The sequence below is a fragment of the Gasterosteus aculeatus genome, chromosome 4 (assembly GCF_964276395.1).
Source record: "Gasterosteus aculeatus chromosome 4, fGasAcu3.hap1.1, whole genome shotgun sequence".
Taxonomy (NCBI): Eukaryota; Metazoa; Chordata; class Actinopteri; order Perciformes; family Gasterosteidae; genus Gasterosteus; species Gasterosteus aculeatus.
In genome coordinates, this window is record NC_135691.1 from 16,431,559 (window position 1) to 16,448,299 (window position 16,741).

General features: G+C 48.4%; 2 protein-coding genes across 3 annotated transcripts; one reads left to right on the forward strand and one right to left on the reverse strand.

Annotated features, from left to right (window-relative positions):
• The first annotated feature begins 315 nt into the window (after positions 1-315).
• Positions 316-3,044, forward strand: cxxc5b (CXXC finger protein 5b). The gene is made up of 2 exons (XM_040174781.2): positions 316-570; positions 1,437-3,044. Exon 2 carries the CDS (start codon positions 1,638-1,640, stop codon positions 2,520-2,522), a length of 885 nt encoding a protein of 294 aa, XP_040030715.1. The 5' UTR covers positions 316-570; positions 1,437-1,637; the 3' UTR covers positions 2,523-3,044.
• Positions 3,045-9,082: 6,038 nt separating this feature from the next.
• LOC120818281 (uncharacterized) lies at positions 9,083-16,687 on the reverse strand. Of its 2 annotated transcripts, none has more exons than XM_078101532.1 (6): positions 15,893-16,687; positions 13,756-14,195; positions 11,368-11,485; positions 10,862-10,967; positions 10,544-10,772; positions 9,083-9,865 (listed from the first exon to the last, which is right to left on the reverse strand). In XM_078101532.1, exons 2-6 carry the CDS (start codon positions 13,931-13,933, stop codon positions 9,717-9,719), a joined length of 780 nt encoding a protein of 259 aa, XP_077957658.1. In that variant the 5' UTR covers positions 13,934-14,195; positions 15,893-16,687; the 3' UTR covers positions 9,083-9,716. The 2 variants fall into 2 exon arrangements, with proteins under 2 accessions (XP_077957658.1, XP_040031159.2); XM_040175225.2 differs by having other exon boundaries at positions 16,537-16,626.
• Between the last annotated feature and the right edge of the window lie 54 nt (positions 16,688-16,741).

Genomic DNA, 16,741 nt, shown 5'->3' on the forward strand with positions numbered 1-16,741 from the left:
CACCTTACAGAACTGCTTCCACGCACCGGACAAGACTTACTGTTGAATCGAGGCAGTTTTGGACCTTAAAGACAATGTATTTATTTCGATGCAGCTTTAATATGCATTCCGACCATATCCGGATGATCTCATAATAATAATAATGTCATGTCTTGATTTGAAGTTAAAAAAAACGAACTCGACTATATATTTATATCCAATTATGTCTACACATACATGTAGTTAACCTATATTCATTACATAGTACCACGGAATAAATATGACACGTGCGTATTGGACGAGTGGGGACCGATGCATATAAAGCTGGGTTTAATCCCCCCCCTCCCCCTCCCCATGTCCTCCCTCGGCTATCGTGGGGTCGCTCTGACCACGTCGGTCTCGGCTGCAGAGTCCACTTCGCATTTTGAGCGACGCCCCCAAATTCCGTGCAGAGTGTTTGCAGACCCTCCGGGACGGAGAGGTGGAGGAGGAATTGGCAGCTCCGCCGTCCATATACGCTGCAATCGGCACGCCATTAGTTCATGACTTCATCATATGTTTGACAGGGGAGTTCGGGTCGCGATTCGGACGGTAAGCGGACCCGCTTCGGCGGTACTTCCTGTTGATTTCGCCCCCCGTTTGGGGTTTTGTCGCCTTTTCTATTTTTTTTCCCCCTTCCCTTTTTCCGCTGTGTCGCAGCGGCCACTCGGACTGTGGTCAGCCCGTCGTGGCGTCGGTCGAGCGCCGTCTTCTTAGGTAACCCTTCGTCGCGGCCGAGCACATCGATCGGGCCCCTGCATCGATCCCGCCGTTTTGGGGGGGCTTCACGCCGTTGACGCGGAACCACGGATGCGTCCCCGTGGTTTAGATCGCTGGGTGTAGATTCGGTACCAACGTGGACACGGAATTACTGGTCTTTTTTTATCCACGGCAACCGCATCGTTGCGCACCTCGCTCGCTCGTCGTCGATACCAGACAAAAGACAGCCTGTTTTTCCGCCGGTCGGCTCCTTTAGTCTCTCCCCGTTGAGCTTAAGCTTCGGCTGGCACACATAACAGCAGTCGTCAAAATGTATTTGAAAAGCGCGCTCCACATTTGACCTGCGCATATGCGCATATCTTTGCATATTGTTGTCGCTCTGTTATTGATTGCATTGATATACCGTGAAATTCTTAAAGGGATACTGCCTCCTGTATGCGGAAATCACGGGCAAGCCATGCACTGTGTCGGATACATGGCCCCGTTTGCCTCTATTCGAGCACTTTGTTGCTAAAAAAAACAACATTATGCGTACATTATTGTTTTTCTCTTAAATCACAGATTTGATTCTCTGAACGGTGTTTAGCGGCGCCTGCCGAGAAATATCCTCCAGTCACAATCTCCCCTGTTTACTCCCTTTCTGTATTTGTCCCTCCAACGTTTCTATTCTTAACCTTCCTCTCTTCATCCGCTTCTAGCTCTCCAGGACTCTGAGGCTGCTGCAGAGAATGGGAATAGGGACACAGGCCAAGGCTTGCCATTTTGGCTGAAGTAACAGCAGGACGGTTGTCAACCCCGCGTCGGCTTCGATCCCGTACTCCCTCACCTCTCTTCTCTCTCTCACACGCACACACACACACACACACACAAGGACAGACACCCCACACACAGCCACTGCTATGTCCACTGCCGTAGACATCGCTGGCCCTTCCTCCCCAGATCGGGCCCACAGCAGCGCTAAAATCCCCAATGAGCCACTGAGACCCAGCCTCAAGCGCTCCAACCACCCCTACGGCCTCTCTCATTACATCTCCACCCCTTCCCCGGCCGCGGACGTCAAAGGCCTGATCCAGCCCTCCCCGGCACAGCAGCGGGCCGCACAGCCCGCGCACGCTAAGCCCCGCAGGGCCCCCTCCTGGCCCGACATGTGGGAGTCGCCCAGCGGGCTCCACCTGGCCCACGCCGCCGAGCTGCTGATGCGCGCCGGGCTGCTGGCCCTGACACCCGCCGCCACAGAGCAGGCCGGCCTAGGTGCGCAGAGCAGCCAGCCGGCGAGGAGGGAGGCCATAGAGGCCAAGGGGGACGGGGAGGGAGGTGGATCGGGACCCGAGGAGGAGGAGGAGGACTCCACTGGATGCGGCACTGACTTCCAGCCCTTCCTGGGTGCCTGGTTCCCCTTCAGCCCCACTCTCTTCCCCCTGGCGGGCTTTCAAATGGGGGGAGGCCACTGGAGGAGCGCGGCCATGGGGGCCGAGGGCATCGAGGGGCTGGTGGCCGAGGGCTACTCCCCCGGCTCTCTGGGCGGCAGCGGCGGCGGCAGGAGGAAGAGAAAGCGGTGCGGCGAGTGCGTACCGTGTCGGCGTCAGACAAACTGCGAACAGTGCAGCAGCTGCCGCAATCGCAAGAGGGGACACCAGATCTGTAAATACAGGAAGTGCGAGGAGCTGAAGAGGAAGCCGGGAGGTCCGGGGTTTGAGAGCAGAGTGTCTGGCTTTGATCTAAGGGCCTCCGACTTTACTTTGGGCCTGGCACAGGAGAGAAGCAGCGGCGCCTTGGATGGATAGTAACGTATGTGGTGGCAGCATTTGTCAGAGGATCCCGGTTGGATGATTGTTGAGGAGCTGCAGCGGATAGAAACTCACGGGACACCATGTTAACACGCTCGGACTGTGGTTAGGAGATCTCCGGATCTTCGTGTTCAACGAGGAGCTGCAGCTCCGTATGAGAATGTCCATACTCGTTTCCCATCCTTTCTTTTGACAATCAGTGAATTGGAGAGGAGAGAAAGAAGGATACCAATGTGTGTCGATATTTAGGTGACGACAAAAATGCTGTAAATAGACTGTAAATATCCGGAAAACATTATGTCTTTTTTTACATCCCTTTCCAGTTTGGATGTACTGTGTTTCAACTTAAAAAAAAGGAGCCAAATGTTTTGTTTCTAACGGGGAGTTTTGTTTCTGTTGTTCTGACGTCACTGCATCAGTAAGAAATGAATGAGTTCAGCCGAGGCTAAATTATTTCATGTGCAACTTGTACTGTATAGCTCTGTTTGCCCTTTTGAAATAAAAGAAATTGGCCATGTGTAATTGTCTACAGGCTTGTTTTTTTACTACCGTGTGTGTGTGCGTGTGTATTTAATTGGGTGTATGTGTCCGTTGGCCTCTGTGTTCCTGGTTGTATACATGCACACGTGTGTTTGTATGTATGTATTTACGTGTGTGTGTGTGTGAGGTTGTGTGGATTATGAGTCACCTAATGGTGTGGCTGAGAGCCTTATCGCAACCCCACAGACACGCGCACACAAACGCACCTACACGGTGCCTTGGCGAGTCCGGTGCAAGCGCTGGAACACACCAAACCTGACGCGCACACGCGACAACAAACACTGTCTCCTCTATTCACAAACTCACACAATTTCCCTTTTTTTATTCACAAGTGTAGATCACATGTAGACACACGCGCGCTACCACGTTATAAAGAAAATACACCGGCAGCTGCACCAAGGCTACAGGCTGGGCTTTTGCTTGTTGCCGTAACGATGGCTGATGTGATAAGACCTTCTTCCTCGGCGCCACACTCCAGGGGACCGCAGGGAAGACGTAACCATGGCAACGGCCGGCCCGAGGTGTCACGCTATAATTGGGCCACGGCTGCACTTCCTGTGTGCCTTCAGTCAGGGGGATCGCAGAGGGACCGCGTGTGTGTGTGTGTGTGTGCGCGCATCTGTGGGGGTTGAATATACGTGTGCGTCTTTGTGAGTGTGTGTGTGTGTGTGTTTGTCAGGCAGGGAGAGAAGCACAGCACGCCAGCCAACACAGGACACTGCCAACTCATGGAGAAAAGCAGCGAGCTCCAGCATCATGCGAACGCTCCCACTGAATGAGGAACACAGTCTTTTAGTCAAAGTCCACAGTCTAGTGTTTCTTCATCTCAGACAAAGGGGGAATTTCAAATTCTTGGATCTGCAGCTTTTTTTTTCTTCTCTCGTTCCCCTCACTCCCCCTCTCTCTTCGGTGCCTTTCTAGTGATTTGGAGCTTAATCCCCCCCCTCCCTGTTCTCGTCACGCATGCACACACACACACACACACACACACACACACACGCTAACACACACAGACACACACACACACACACACACACCGGAAATCTGTGTCACCCGCTGCCCAGCAGGTCCAGTGACTCCCTGAACGCCTGCAGTCTGGCTCCACTGGCCTGCAAGATGGCAGGAGAGAAAGGGAGGAGGAGGGGGGCAGAAGGAGGGATTGAACGGAGGACAGAAAAGAGGAGGGTTGGGGGTTGGGGGGGGGAATTGGGAGGGGGGGGGCGGCTTTGAGAGGGAGAGTTGTGGGAGTGGGGGGTGGAGGAGAAGGAGGAGGAGGAGGAGGGGGGGGCGGAAAGCGGATCTAGGGAGAGGTAGAAGGGAGGTGGGGGGAGAAAAGAGCCGTGATGAAGGGCAGAGAGGGAGAAGGGAGGAGAGGGGAGGGTAAGGGGGGCGAAAAACTAGGAAAGATGAAAAGCAGGCCACAGGGGGAGAGAAAAGAGAGAGAGAGAGGGAGAGATACGCGGGGCGGAGGACGGGGAGACGGACAGCAGGGGATGAAGATAGCGTGGGCCAGACAAAGAGGGAAGGAGAGGCGAGAGGGAGAGCGCCGACGGAGGCCTGAACAAAACGCAGTGAGGCCGAGACGCAGGGAGGCGAGAGGTTAATGACGGTTGCATTGTCCAGATAGCCGGTGTGTGCCGTCACAGACCCCTGTGGAGCTTACATATGTTAGCACCAGCGGCCCTGCCCACTCCGGAGGGAAAACGAAAAAGGCTTCTCCTCTCACACACACTGCAGTGGAACAACCTGCCAGCCCAAAAGCAACCTGCGCTGGAGCGGGGCGGACCCGCACTCATGAGCCAGACCTGTGATATTTTGGCCACTGCGTCTGCTTGGAGACACTGTGTCTCATTGTGAAATTTTTTTTTCTTCTTCTCTCTCCTCTTCTCTCTGCTGGCCATATCCCCAGTGTTAGAAAATGTGTAACAGCTTTGCAGGAACTGCATCTTTCTGAGATCATTCCTCATTACGCCCTCTGTGATCCATTTGAGTTACCTTTTGTCCACGTGGGAAACATTCTACTGGCCGGTCATACAATGGTTTCTTACATCCTTGAAAAGCTCCGGCTCATCTGCCCTCAGGTTATATTTTGGTGACACTAGGGGTCAAAGGGGACTCTTGACCTTTGACCCTTAAAGCTGTTAAAGCTGGTTTAGGAATAGACTTCGCCACCGAACCATCTACTTCTGGTTCGGGCTCTATGAAAAACAAGCACATTAATTTGGTTTAAATTGTAACTTACTTGAACAAGTTTCAGTCCTTGTATCGATTCAGAACCCAAACGTAGAAAGAGAACAGATTTAGCTCTCTAAATATTCTGATATAATGAACCTCAGGCGGGTTCACTCGGTGCTTTCTCAGAGGTAACATGTACAGAAGATTCTGTTAATCTTTAGCCTGCTGCTGATTTTTTAAAAAGGCCCGGTGGTTCCAGGAAGTTAGGCAAAGCGCGGTGATAACGTCTGCCTGCAGTTGTGTTTCATAACAGCTTCTTTTCATGCCGCCTCATGATGTGGAATTGATTGTTGCCGTGAGTATTGAGCTACGAAATGCTTGCAATATTTAATTAGCATCATTCCAACCTTTACTACGTCAAGACCTGAGCAGTAATGTCAGCTATATGAGGTATTTGACTTTGATTTATGTAAGTGTTAAAGCGAATCATTAGTGAAGAAAATAAATGATAATCAATGGTATTGAACTGCAGCACTGACTAACCATCTGACAAAAATGTCAGCCAGTATTGATCTGCTTCATAATCTCAAATAATGCAGGCCATTGAGAAAAGTATTTTGCAATATCTAAATAATATCAAATGAATCTCAATACAGCTACAGATTCAAACTGTCCCAATCCCACCTCAGTGTATAACTGTGTTGTTTAAAGTGAACATGCGAACATTGCTAGCTGTCCCAATGGTGTGTTTAGCTAAATGCTAATATCAGTGTGCTAACATGCTAATGTACTGTTGCTTGGCAGGTACAACAACAGAAAGTACAATTCCTTCAAGAAAGCCAAACTACAAAAGTGCTAAAAGTAAGTGCCATCGTAGTTGCTAATGAAGTGCTAACTAGTCCAGGTATTGTCTGTAAAGGTGCATTTGTAGTTTTTGGTCTGTCTGTATAATTACATGTTGTAATTATGAGAATAAACATATTTAGACGGTTATTTTAAACTCCAAAAAGTGTCTATCCATTATTTTGTATTCATTGAAATGCATTTTCAGAGTTTTGGTTTGGTTAAGGGGAGACTTCCCAAATTTTACGACCAAAGCCCGTAAACATTTACATGTCTTCTGTGTCTCCACGGGGGAGTTGAGTTCAGCCTGAGGCAAGCGGTTAGGCAAAAATCTACGTATTTTATTCGGGGGAATGTAGGAGGCAATGTTTTTGGAGCTTGATCCAGATAGTTACTAGTTTGATTTAGACTTTCTCTTTCTTTTCCTGCACACTGTTTGTTGCAAGCACTTACTTAAGTGTATGTGTTGTTGGTTAAGATCAGAGTTGGTCATTTTTACTTTTCATGAAAAAGGGTTAGTTTGCAGATTGTCTTTTACATGTGAACCATCAAATATAACATATTTTCATAATAGTGTTCTTTTCTGTGGATTCAGACAAGGAGCTGTGACATGCGGTCATGTTTAGACATTAAATGGGTATTTTGTCAATAGTTGGAAACATGGAGGTATTAGTCAAGTTATATTATTCTCCTCAATCATTTTGGAATTGTGACATGTTCAGGAGCTGGACATTCGCTAAATTTGAGGGGCTTTTATATGAATGATACGAACATATAAAGAAGACCACTGCAGCTAATGTACCGAATCTAATGACATCACCACCGAGGTGTTGTTAACTAAAGTACCGAGCCGTTAACCCGCTGACTCACTAGTCCTCTTCACAATGACTTCATTCAGAAAATGAGATAAAACGCTAGTTATCAAAGCCTGGATCTTTGCAGCAAACTCTCATGCCTGGCACACATCATTACAAAAAAAGGAAAAGAGCGGAACTGCGCAAACAGAACTGCTGCTCGTGTCCTGACTTCACCTCCAGACTCTTAACACCTCCAGCAAATAGAAAGGCCGCCGGTCAGCGCCTCGCGCTTTCTTGTGGGACAAAGATGACCCGACTCCTACAATGCTGGGCTGGGAAACCCAACACTGTCCTCCTATTTATAGCGGGGCCTTTCACACCGTGCATGACTGCTCGTGTCGAGTCACATGATTCAAGAAATATGGGAGCACACACACACACACACACACACACACACACACAGTCATGCTCACGTACGCTCCTCGCCCACGCACGGAAGCGCGTCCACGTATGCTGGAGATGGTGAGGGAATGAGAAGTTGTATTGAGTGGGCTCTGACGCGTTGCGTTCCCGTGACCTGGCTCGCATTGGCTCGCACTGGCTCGCGTTGGCTCCGTCTCGCTCGGAACCTCATGCTAATCGGCCCCGCGCGCGCCTCCGTTTGATCTCCGCCGGGCGGCTTTGTGACGCATCTCACTGAATAGACAATCATTGTGTGAGCGCCATCGGCCGCTCCTCTGTGTCCTCCGCTATCACCACCCCCCCCCCCCCCCCCCCCTTCCCTCCCCCATCACCCCTCCCCCATAACCCTACAACCGTACGACTGTGTTGAATACAAATAAAAGCACAATAAAAAAATCACATCGAATCGAGTCTTTCAATCACGTTTACATAGAAGGTTATCAGCGGAATTGAAATTGAAATAAAATGGAATACTTAAAAAAAAAGTCAAAGTTTCTGCACGATCGACACTTTAGTGTAGCGGGGAATTAGTGACCAAGTAATGGAAATGTGACCCAATAGTGACTTCAGATCAAACTCCTGCTTTAACCTTAAAGATCATGTGTTCTTACAAGAAGGATTTACCATTTTTCTCGCATCTAAACTCTTGTGCGTATTCCGGGCTGGGAACTTTCCCCGTTCCTTTAGGTCTGGGAACACTAGAACATAAAAAGAGACATTAACTACAAAGCTACAGTGGTGGGCTGATGAAATCCTTGCTGGTTGATCAGCACAGGAGCTCTTCATATCTATCACCATACAGGTCAGTCCCTCAAAAAGTGTTTGTTTCCAAAGGGCCGGAAAGTCTCTTTTTTTTTCTCCAGCCAAATTTACCACGTGACCATGACCACCGGACCTGCCCCCTGACTCCGTCCAACTGGTCATGTGTTTCACTAAAGGCCCCAAAACAAGAAACAGATGTAACAGATACCAGATAACAGAACCAATATTAAATATGAAGTGTGACCAAAAACATCCTCATGACAGTGTCAACTTACTTTGTTTCCAGAGCTATCAACATACACGAGTGTGGTGTCTCTCGTTTCCGTCGGAATGGAGACGATTTAACTTGTTATCGTGTGACATCAATATGGATTTTCAGTCACATGATGGAGGTTGATGCAGCTGATCAGCTGCGGAGAAGTCAGTGGACCTTGTGACGAGAATTTTGTCTTAAACTGCGATTTCTAAGGACAGGTATTAACCTTCAAGGTCAATGAACATGTATAACTTTAAAAAAATGCTTCTTTTTATAGGGCAAATTACTTTTGGGTCCACAAGAATCACAGCACTTTGAGTCTTCAGCCGTGCTTTGAGCTAAATGACGATGCTAAATCATTTGTGTTACCACGTTAACCAAGTTGGAATGCTATTATTTACTCATTAGCCCTGCAGAGTTCACCCTGGAAGCCATCCAATCATAGCTGAGATATTTCAGCCTGGACCAAAGTGGAAATGATAGAGTGAAGAAGAACCCTCAATATAAAAGCAACAATTAAAGTACTAACCCACTAGTTATTATTAAAGTTTTCTGATTTCACACAACTTTAGTTATAGGAATGACGCAATTACTTCAACTGCATTCAGATAATAAAGACACTGGACATGTAGAAAACCGAGAGTTAAAGGGCTGTTTCAGGTGTCAGGAGGCATTTGCGTGTGTGTGTGCGTCCATGGGTGAACATGAGGGATAGCAAGCCGTTTTGGAAAACAAGTCAGTTTATTATTTACCATGCATTCAGTCCTTTTATTTGACCCCACAAAAAAAAAACCCTGCCAACGTTGTGATTGATAAACTGGTGATTGACTCTTTGAGCAGAGATAAAAATGCACATTGACAAGTTACATGGACTACATTTAAAACAGTTTAAACTTTAAAGCTTTTGAACAGCACAGATTCTTTCATCAAACATGTTTCCGTTTCCAATAACCTTGCTTATACCTCCTGCATAGGAAAACCTATAATACTCATTTATCAAGTGCGACACGGTGCGTTTCCTCCTGTATTCAACAGTCTGTCAGCGTGTGTGTGTGTGTGTGTCTCCAGACATCTCTCCGCGTCTACCTGTCAATCACACAAACCATTTGGGCTCGGCAACATCAAAGCTTTTTGGTTTTTCTTATTCAGGTTGACTTAGGTTGAAAAAGTTTTCAAGTATTTCTCTCTCTGCGTGCCGTGGCCTCACAAAGTGTCTCTCAGGTCACCACTTCGGCTCAAGTGAAGATCCGTTTCTCTGTACGCGGCCTCGGCCCGGGTCCATCGGTGTCTAACCGAGCCGGTGTTTTTCGCACGGGTTTTGTCTCAGCGTCGCCTCATTGCGGGCCGGACACACCTTCAGTCTGAGTGGATGACGGGCGCGCTGCGTCTCTGCAGGTGAGCGGGTTTGGTGGGTACAGGAGGTTTGGTGTAGGCGGGTGGGCTGTGAGCATCAGCCGCAAACTGCTTCTTGAGCTGCGCCACGCGGCCTCCGTACTGCGACCTCTCTGAGGGGGGGGGGGAGAGGAAGGCAGGGTGAGTATGCAAGATTTATTCGCCTCTGAGCTCATATTGCAGCGGTACTCCGTCGAGTATTAAAGTCCTTTCTGTTTCACCTCTGCCCTTCCCACACAAATCACCCGTGTTCTATGTAGCTGTGAAAAGTGGGTGTCCTGTTAATACAATACAACAGCAACGGGCCCCTTCGTTAAGCTTTGCAAAGCAGGTTTCCAGGGAAGCCGATGGAGGCTTTATTTAGCTCTGAAGAACTAACCCATGAACAGAAGCAAGGCTTTTATTGCCAGCAGTGTTGGTAAGAAAGAAAGTGCATTTACGCCGCTCTTCAACTTTACCTCTGTATGTGCATATTTTGCTGTAGATGCTTTAGTAATAATAGTCCATTAATAAAATGTATATTTTAACACTGAAAAAGGAAACCTTTACTATTTCCGGAGTGCATTACATTTAGTATCTAATGTGTTAGTTGTTCCATTGCTACAGTCTGTCTTAGCATTTCTATGTAGCTAACTACTTTAGCTGTTCAAATGTTTGGGCAATGGCGTATCTTTACAACGTGGCCACTACCACCTTTCCACCCGCACCTGACTAGAATCCGTTAAGGAGTAAATCCCGGCCTGAGCACACCGCGCTCGGGTTTCTCTCCCCCCTCTCTCTCGTCGTGTTACCTCCGTCCTGTGGGCCCGGCCGCTCCGCGTCTGACAGCTGGGCCTCAGGCGGCGGCCGGTTGCCATGGCTACTAGCGCGGGGCCCGCGTAGAGGCGTCCAGTCGCCGCGGGTGTCCGAGCTGCCGCCTGATTCGCTGCCGCTGTCCTCGGCGGGGTCCTTCGGGTCGTCCTCGGCGCTGCAGGAGTCCTCCTCGGACCAGTTGTCGTGTGGGGAGGAGGAGGGGGCCTCCTGAATGCACGCGGGACACAATTTGATGGTGAGACCCGGACACGCGGCTCGTGTTACTTCAAACCCCTCACGCAAACACGTGCACTCACGATAGCATCTGCGAGGGGAAGCTCTTCTTTTAAGGTGAGCTGCTTGCTCTCTCTTCCGGGCAGCAAGTCCACCGCGTGGACGCCGTGCTCAGTGTCACTGTGGGCCCTGGAAGGAGAGGAGAGCGATTGTTAGTCCCTCGGACAGCCGACCTAACCTTTCAATCACCCCCCCCCCAGTTAGTCATATGGCAAATAACTGCAATAATCCAATTAGGACAAAGAGAAGGCTTGCTGACCGACGCTCTTTAGTTATCAAAGTCAACCATTATGTAATCTGTTCAAGGAAGTCTAGGCTTCATCACGGGGGTTGTTCTCATGTGTTGGTTTAGAAACGGGACGAGACACTCAAACAAAGGGGAGGCTCAGGAGAAAGAAACGTGTGCAAATTAGAATGTGACAAACAAACACGAGGTTTGCATGTGATTCCAAGTCTGGGTGTTGTTGCTTGGAGCAAATAGGGTATTCTCATTTATTAATAAACCTACTGCTGCAGGTTCTGTGGCTACCTGTTGTTCATGAGGGTCTGGAGGAGTTTGGAGGACCTGAATTCGTCCACCTCTCCGATCACAATGACGCTGACATCTCCGTCCCGACCCAGCTGCCACTTCACACGTTTGTTGTCGGCTGGAAGAGAAAGACACATTTTATTTTTCTTAAATGGCTAAGCTATCTGTCTCTTTGAAAGATTCGGTCTGAGGGGTTGTTATTCCTGCCTTTATCCAAAAGAGGGCGCTGTCTGACCGACATAGAGCTTGAGACACATCAGCGATGGGCTCCACTAGTCCCTCCTTTTTATTCCCTCGCTCTCTTTTGTGTCTTTCAATTGGAGTAAATTGTTTGTCTCACTGTCATCAATTGGATATTGGTAAGATATGTTCAAACAATTAAGGGAAACTACAGAAGGTAAATAGTAAACAGCAGGTCAACAGATTTTGAAAACAACTAATTCTTTCATTCTATTCTTTCACTCTTGATATTCAAATTGTCTTGGAAATTAACAATTTATATCAAATGTTTTAATTGTATTTGTGTTATCTTTAAATCATAGAAAACCCCACATTCTTAGCACAACAAAGAGGTATTCCCATACATCAACACCCACATTGTGTGCTTTGTTGTCTCCCCATGACACAGTAGGCAGAAATAACCTCCCAACCCCCAAGGTGAATTCCATGTCACCTGATCAAAACGGTAAAAACACCTGCCATGACATCACTGATGGGGGTGTGGCTTCGTCAGAGAGCTGTACACCAGCACTTTTCAGCCAATAGCATATCAATGCCGATTTTCCCTTTAAGAGACGCAGTAGGCAACGAATGCTGTCGGAGTCCACGGACCCGATCAACTCCTGTGAACCGACCACACAGAGTTCTAAGAAACCAGCCAACAAAGGCCGCTCTGTTTTCTCTCCAATATTGGAAGGAATGACTCGTCGTGTTTGCCTGCAGTGACGCAGCGCATTAGGGGACATTGTGTGGACGTCTTGGTTCTGATGTCACCTGACCAAAGATTAGTCGTGGTCTGTCTGCATGACACACCTTTATGTTCACACGGCGAGTTACAAGACGCAGAGGTCAGCCGTCTGTCTCTCTTACTACAGGAAATGCAGCAAAAAAAAAACCCACATCTTGTTGAATAGTTGTGTAACACGAAACGATTGTCAGCAGCGCAGCGGACAAACACTGAAAGAAGACTAAGTGGATTGTATGTTGTGTAACGCAAACGCGCAGACAACACACACACTCTCAGGTGACATGGCACAGATTGAGTCAACAGAGACGGTAAGGTGATATGGAATTAAAAGCGCGCCGACGCCCCAAACCACGGGGCTTACTCAATGTTTCGCCCACTGGCCAACAATTCGACAGGCGGGGATAGTGGCTGTCTGTCAGACACACGGACACACGGACAGACACACACGCAGACGCATTGTGCATGCGCGGAGGCGACAGGGCCTCGGTGAGTCAGAGAAACACCTGAACCGGAGGAAGCTTCGCGAAAGGAGTGAGACCGGAACGGTAGAGCCGAGGGACCTGTGGACCGGGACACTCGCTGTGTAATTTAAAACACACTAACCAGATTGGTAACACGAGCGGGTGTTACTACTACACAGCTTCTGTGTCGCCCCTCGGACATCAGAAGATTTCTGCTCATGAATTAGTTGTGAAAGGGCATGAAAGTACAATCTTGTAACACCTGAAATATTAGTTCTAATAAAGGAGTTTTTTTGCCATTTCTAGAAAGAAATCGTAGTCATAGTCATTAGTTGTAGTTTTTTTTTTTTTTTTAAATGGTTATTTAGGATTAGGATTAAACTACGATTAAGGGATAAAATCATTTTCAGAAAAGTGTTTTCGTTAGCAATCAGCCATGTTTCTATAGTAGCCCACAAAGGACAAACCAAACACTGGTTTTAGAGAGCGCCTTTTGCGTTTTTAGGAAGGCCTCCATTGTTCTCCGACGCGCTCTGGAGACAGAGAGAGAGGAGTGAGCGGACGGGTATCTAGTTGGTCGCATTCCCAAACTGCTCAGATCCATCTCTTTTCTTTCACATATTAGGCAACAGCCAGTTCCTTAGTTCAGTGAAAAGACTGCCGTCAAGGAATAGCATTGGCTAGCATTTCCAAAAGATTAAAATCCCTCCAAGGGGCCCGTCTCAATGGGGTCATCGCTATTAGACTGCAGTGTTCATCACTACCAGATCAGTTGTGACACTTTTTTACTGTATGCAAACGAGGCCACGTCAGAGAAGCTCCCGGCTTTGATCTCCTGTCGGGGTCGTGCTATGTTCAGTAACCTGAGGACCACATTTCCCAGAAAACCCAGAGTGAATGAGAGGTGCGTTTCCTCTTTTGTACGTCTGTCGATCCAGTAGTTTGTTATGGTTACTCTACCTTTCTTGGGCCTTTTGCTGGGTTCTCCTCCTTCCCTCTCCTCCCTCATCTCGCGCTCCGTCCAGCGGCGTACCTGCTCCTCTCTCATCTTCAAGAAGAGGATCCTCTTCTGCTCCTCGCTGAGGGCCTCCAGCACCTCGGGCTCCACCCACATGTCCTCCAGGATCTTAGCCAGCATCTCGCTGCCTTGTCGGTTGTCAGGCACGGCGGGTCGGCGACTTCCGTCTCTCCGTCCGGCGGGTCGAGTTTCCGCGGCGAGGTACGATCGCTCCTTTTTCCTGCCCCAGGGTCAGGTTCCCTTTTCTTTGAAGGAAGCGGGATCGTGTGCGGTGAGAATGTGATGGTCACTGTTGTGTCCTCTGCCAAGTCGTCTTCCTCTGGGCCGGCCTCTCTGTAAGTGAAGGCTGAGTGTGTCCCGATTGACTGACTGCTGAAGGCTGCTGTTGTGTTTTTCACACGCAGAGAGAAACAGGGAGGGAGAGAGAGAGAGAGAGAGAGAGATTAAATCTACAGTATTGTTGAGTTCCCCTCCATTCATTCCTGTTCTAGCTGGCACAAAAGTCCTGAAGCAAATAAGCTCCAATACCAGATCCACTGTGTGTGTGTGTGTGTGTGTGTGTGTGTGTGTGTGTTCATGTTGTGTTTACTCTGCATACAGTTGACAGAGAGAGTGACCCGGCTTTCAAATACTGAAATGCAAACAGGGGCAGGTTCAGTATGTCAACACATGCACACACACACACACACACACCAGCTAAAAACACAAAAGTTCATATATATATATATATATATGTATATGTATAAACGCGCACTAGTCAACCTCTAACCTCTCTACCACACACACACCGCTCTGACTGCTTTCATCACCTTATCAATACTCGTCTAGGGAGTCGGAACTCGGTCGGTTAAATCCTCATGAGAGAAACAATCCCTGAGAACAACGTTCACGTGAAACTGTGTGTAAACGGCGCCTCCACCTCGTTAACACTTTTGAAAGATGACAAGCAGCCAATAGGATCTGCGTATGTGATAACAGCTCACCAATCCGCTTTATGCTTGATCAAGAGATGCCGACAAAAGGGAAACATCAGCTTTTCCAGTTGGTGTTTGAGGTGTGTCAGAAGTTGAACTATGGCATTCTATTAAACCGCAATCACGTATCATTCTGTGGTTTGAGGCCAAACTGAGCAATAACTGCTCCAACTGATGCAGGACTGGACGCAGAAATGGGGATTTCTCTAACACTCTTACCCAACCAATGAAACTTTAGCCAAACTAAGCTCGCTGTAGTTTCAATCCACTTATTTCTCCACACACTGTCAACAACAACGCGCGGTGAAAACGCTGCGCCTCATGCTGCCGATGACCCTCCATTCAGCGGCAGGAACAACCACAGGGAGGCCTGCAGTGAACTGACGAGGAGAGACGTCGCCGTGCACAGACAGCGTGGATGTCAGATTACTCTAAGAACCGGTCTATTCATCCATTAACTCCACCCAGCACTCTTTCAGCTGTAGTGTTTTCCCCCCGATGGGGCTTTTGTGACACTCTTGTTCATTGTCTGCGGGGCGTTTTCATTCATTCCATCACAATCTAGGAGCTGTGAGGCCATTTAGAAAACGGTGTTGAAAAAGCACTACACAGAAACTAGAGCTGACTCAAAGTGACACCAACGTCCACAAAGACACACAAATTGGTTGGTTTAAAAAAAAAAAAAAAAACCTGCACAACAGCTCCCTCCTATTAACCACACATTGGAACAAAGGCCTGGCAGCACGGCACCAATGTTGTGCCAAACTATTCTCAGGCAGTAACATCCCACACAGGAATACAGCGATCGCACAATGAGAAGCAACATCCACATGTGTTATAAGGAACATAAAAAGGCCTCCGGGTCTGGCTCCGGGCCCCGGGACTCGCTTCTGCGTGTGCAGCGAAGAAGAGAAAGCGGGCAGCGAGAGGAGAGGCGTGTGAGCGGCATACTGAGAGAAAAAGTTTGAAAAGTCTCTCAGTCTGAGAAAACACTGGCCGTTTTCACAGCGGCAGAGGAGAGACGTGCAAGATGAATGAGCCCAGACGGGCCAGGAATGGCAATCACAGCACAAGAGAGACAGAGAGAGAGAGAGAGTGGACTCACTCAGTGGCTGCCAGCCGGTTGCATCTTCCGGTGCTGCTCTGAGCTCCGGCCTCTCTGAGAGCGGCGTGATGAGTGTGTGATGTGAGCGGGTGTGTGTGTGTGTGTGTGTGATGTGAGCGGGTGTGTGATGAGTGTGTGTGAGTGTGGGATCAGAGCGGTCGTCAGCAGCACTGGTATGCAGGCTGAGCTCATCTCTGCTGCATTTGTACTGAAAAGGAGTGGGCCGGAGTGACATCACCGCACTTATCTCCTCCTTCCTCCCTCACTTTCTTTTCTTACTTCCTCTAAATTCATACGATGTTGTGAGTAAATACATTCACTATATTCAGTGCAACCTTTGATTCATGGATTCATTGCTAGTATTGATTCATGTTTCTAATCCCCCCCCCTCTTGTTTTTTAGCTTCAATCAGGGACATGAGGAATTTAATTTCTCCTGACAGGCTCTGTAATCTCTCCATATGTAGCGGCACAGGAAGTAGGATTTATTATTAGTCTTTTTCTGTTTTAACACAAGTGAGCCTCTGCATAGTTGTGTGTCCCCCCCCCGCACTTCTTTTTTCTTCCTCCAGGAAGCCCTGTTGGCTTTGTATGAAAACAATGAATCACAACCTCACATGCGCGGGAAGGAATCTGGATATTTACCCCACAGGATCCTTTTAGTTTTTGGTTCCCGTCAACAGGTTGTTGACACACTCGTCCGGCCAGCAGCAAATTGTTTCTGCAGCGCGGTGCCAAATCAGCCGAATGGTGTGAATGTCACTCGCGTGCCTGTGAGCAATAATGGCTAATGATGTCAAGTGTTTTCAATTGATGCGTAGATGATTAACCCCATCAGGCCTGCCTGGGT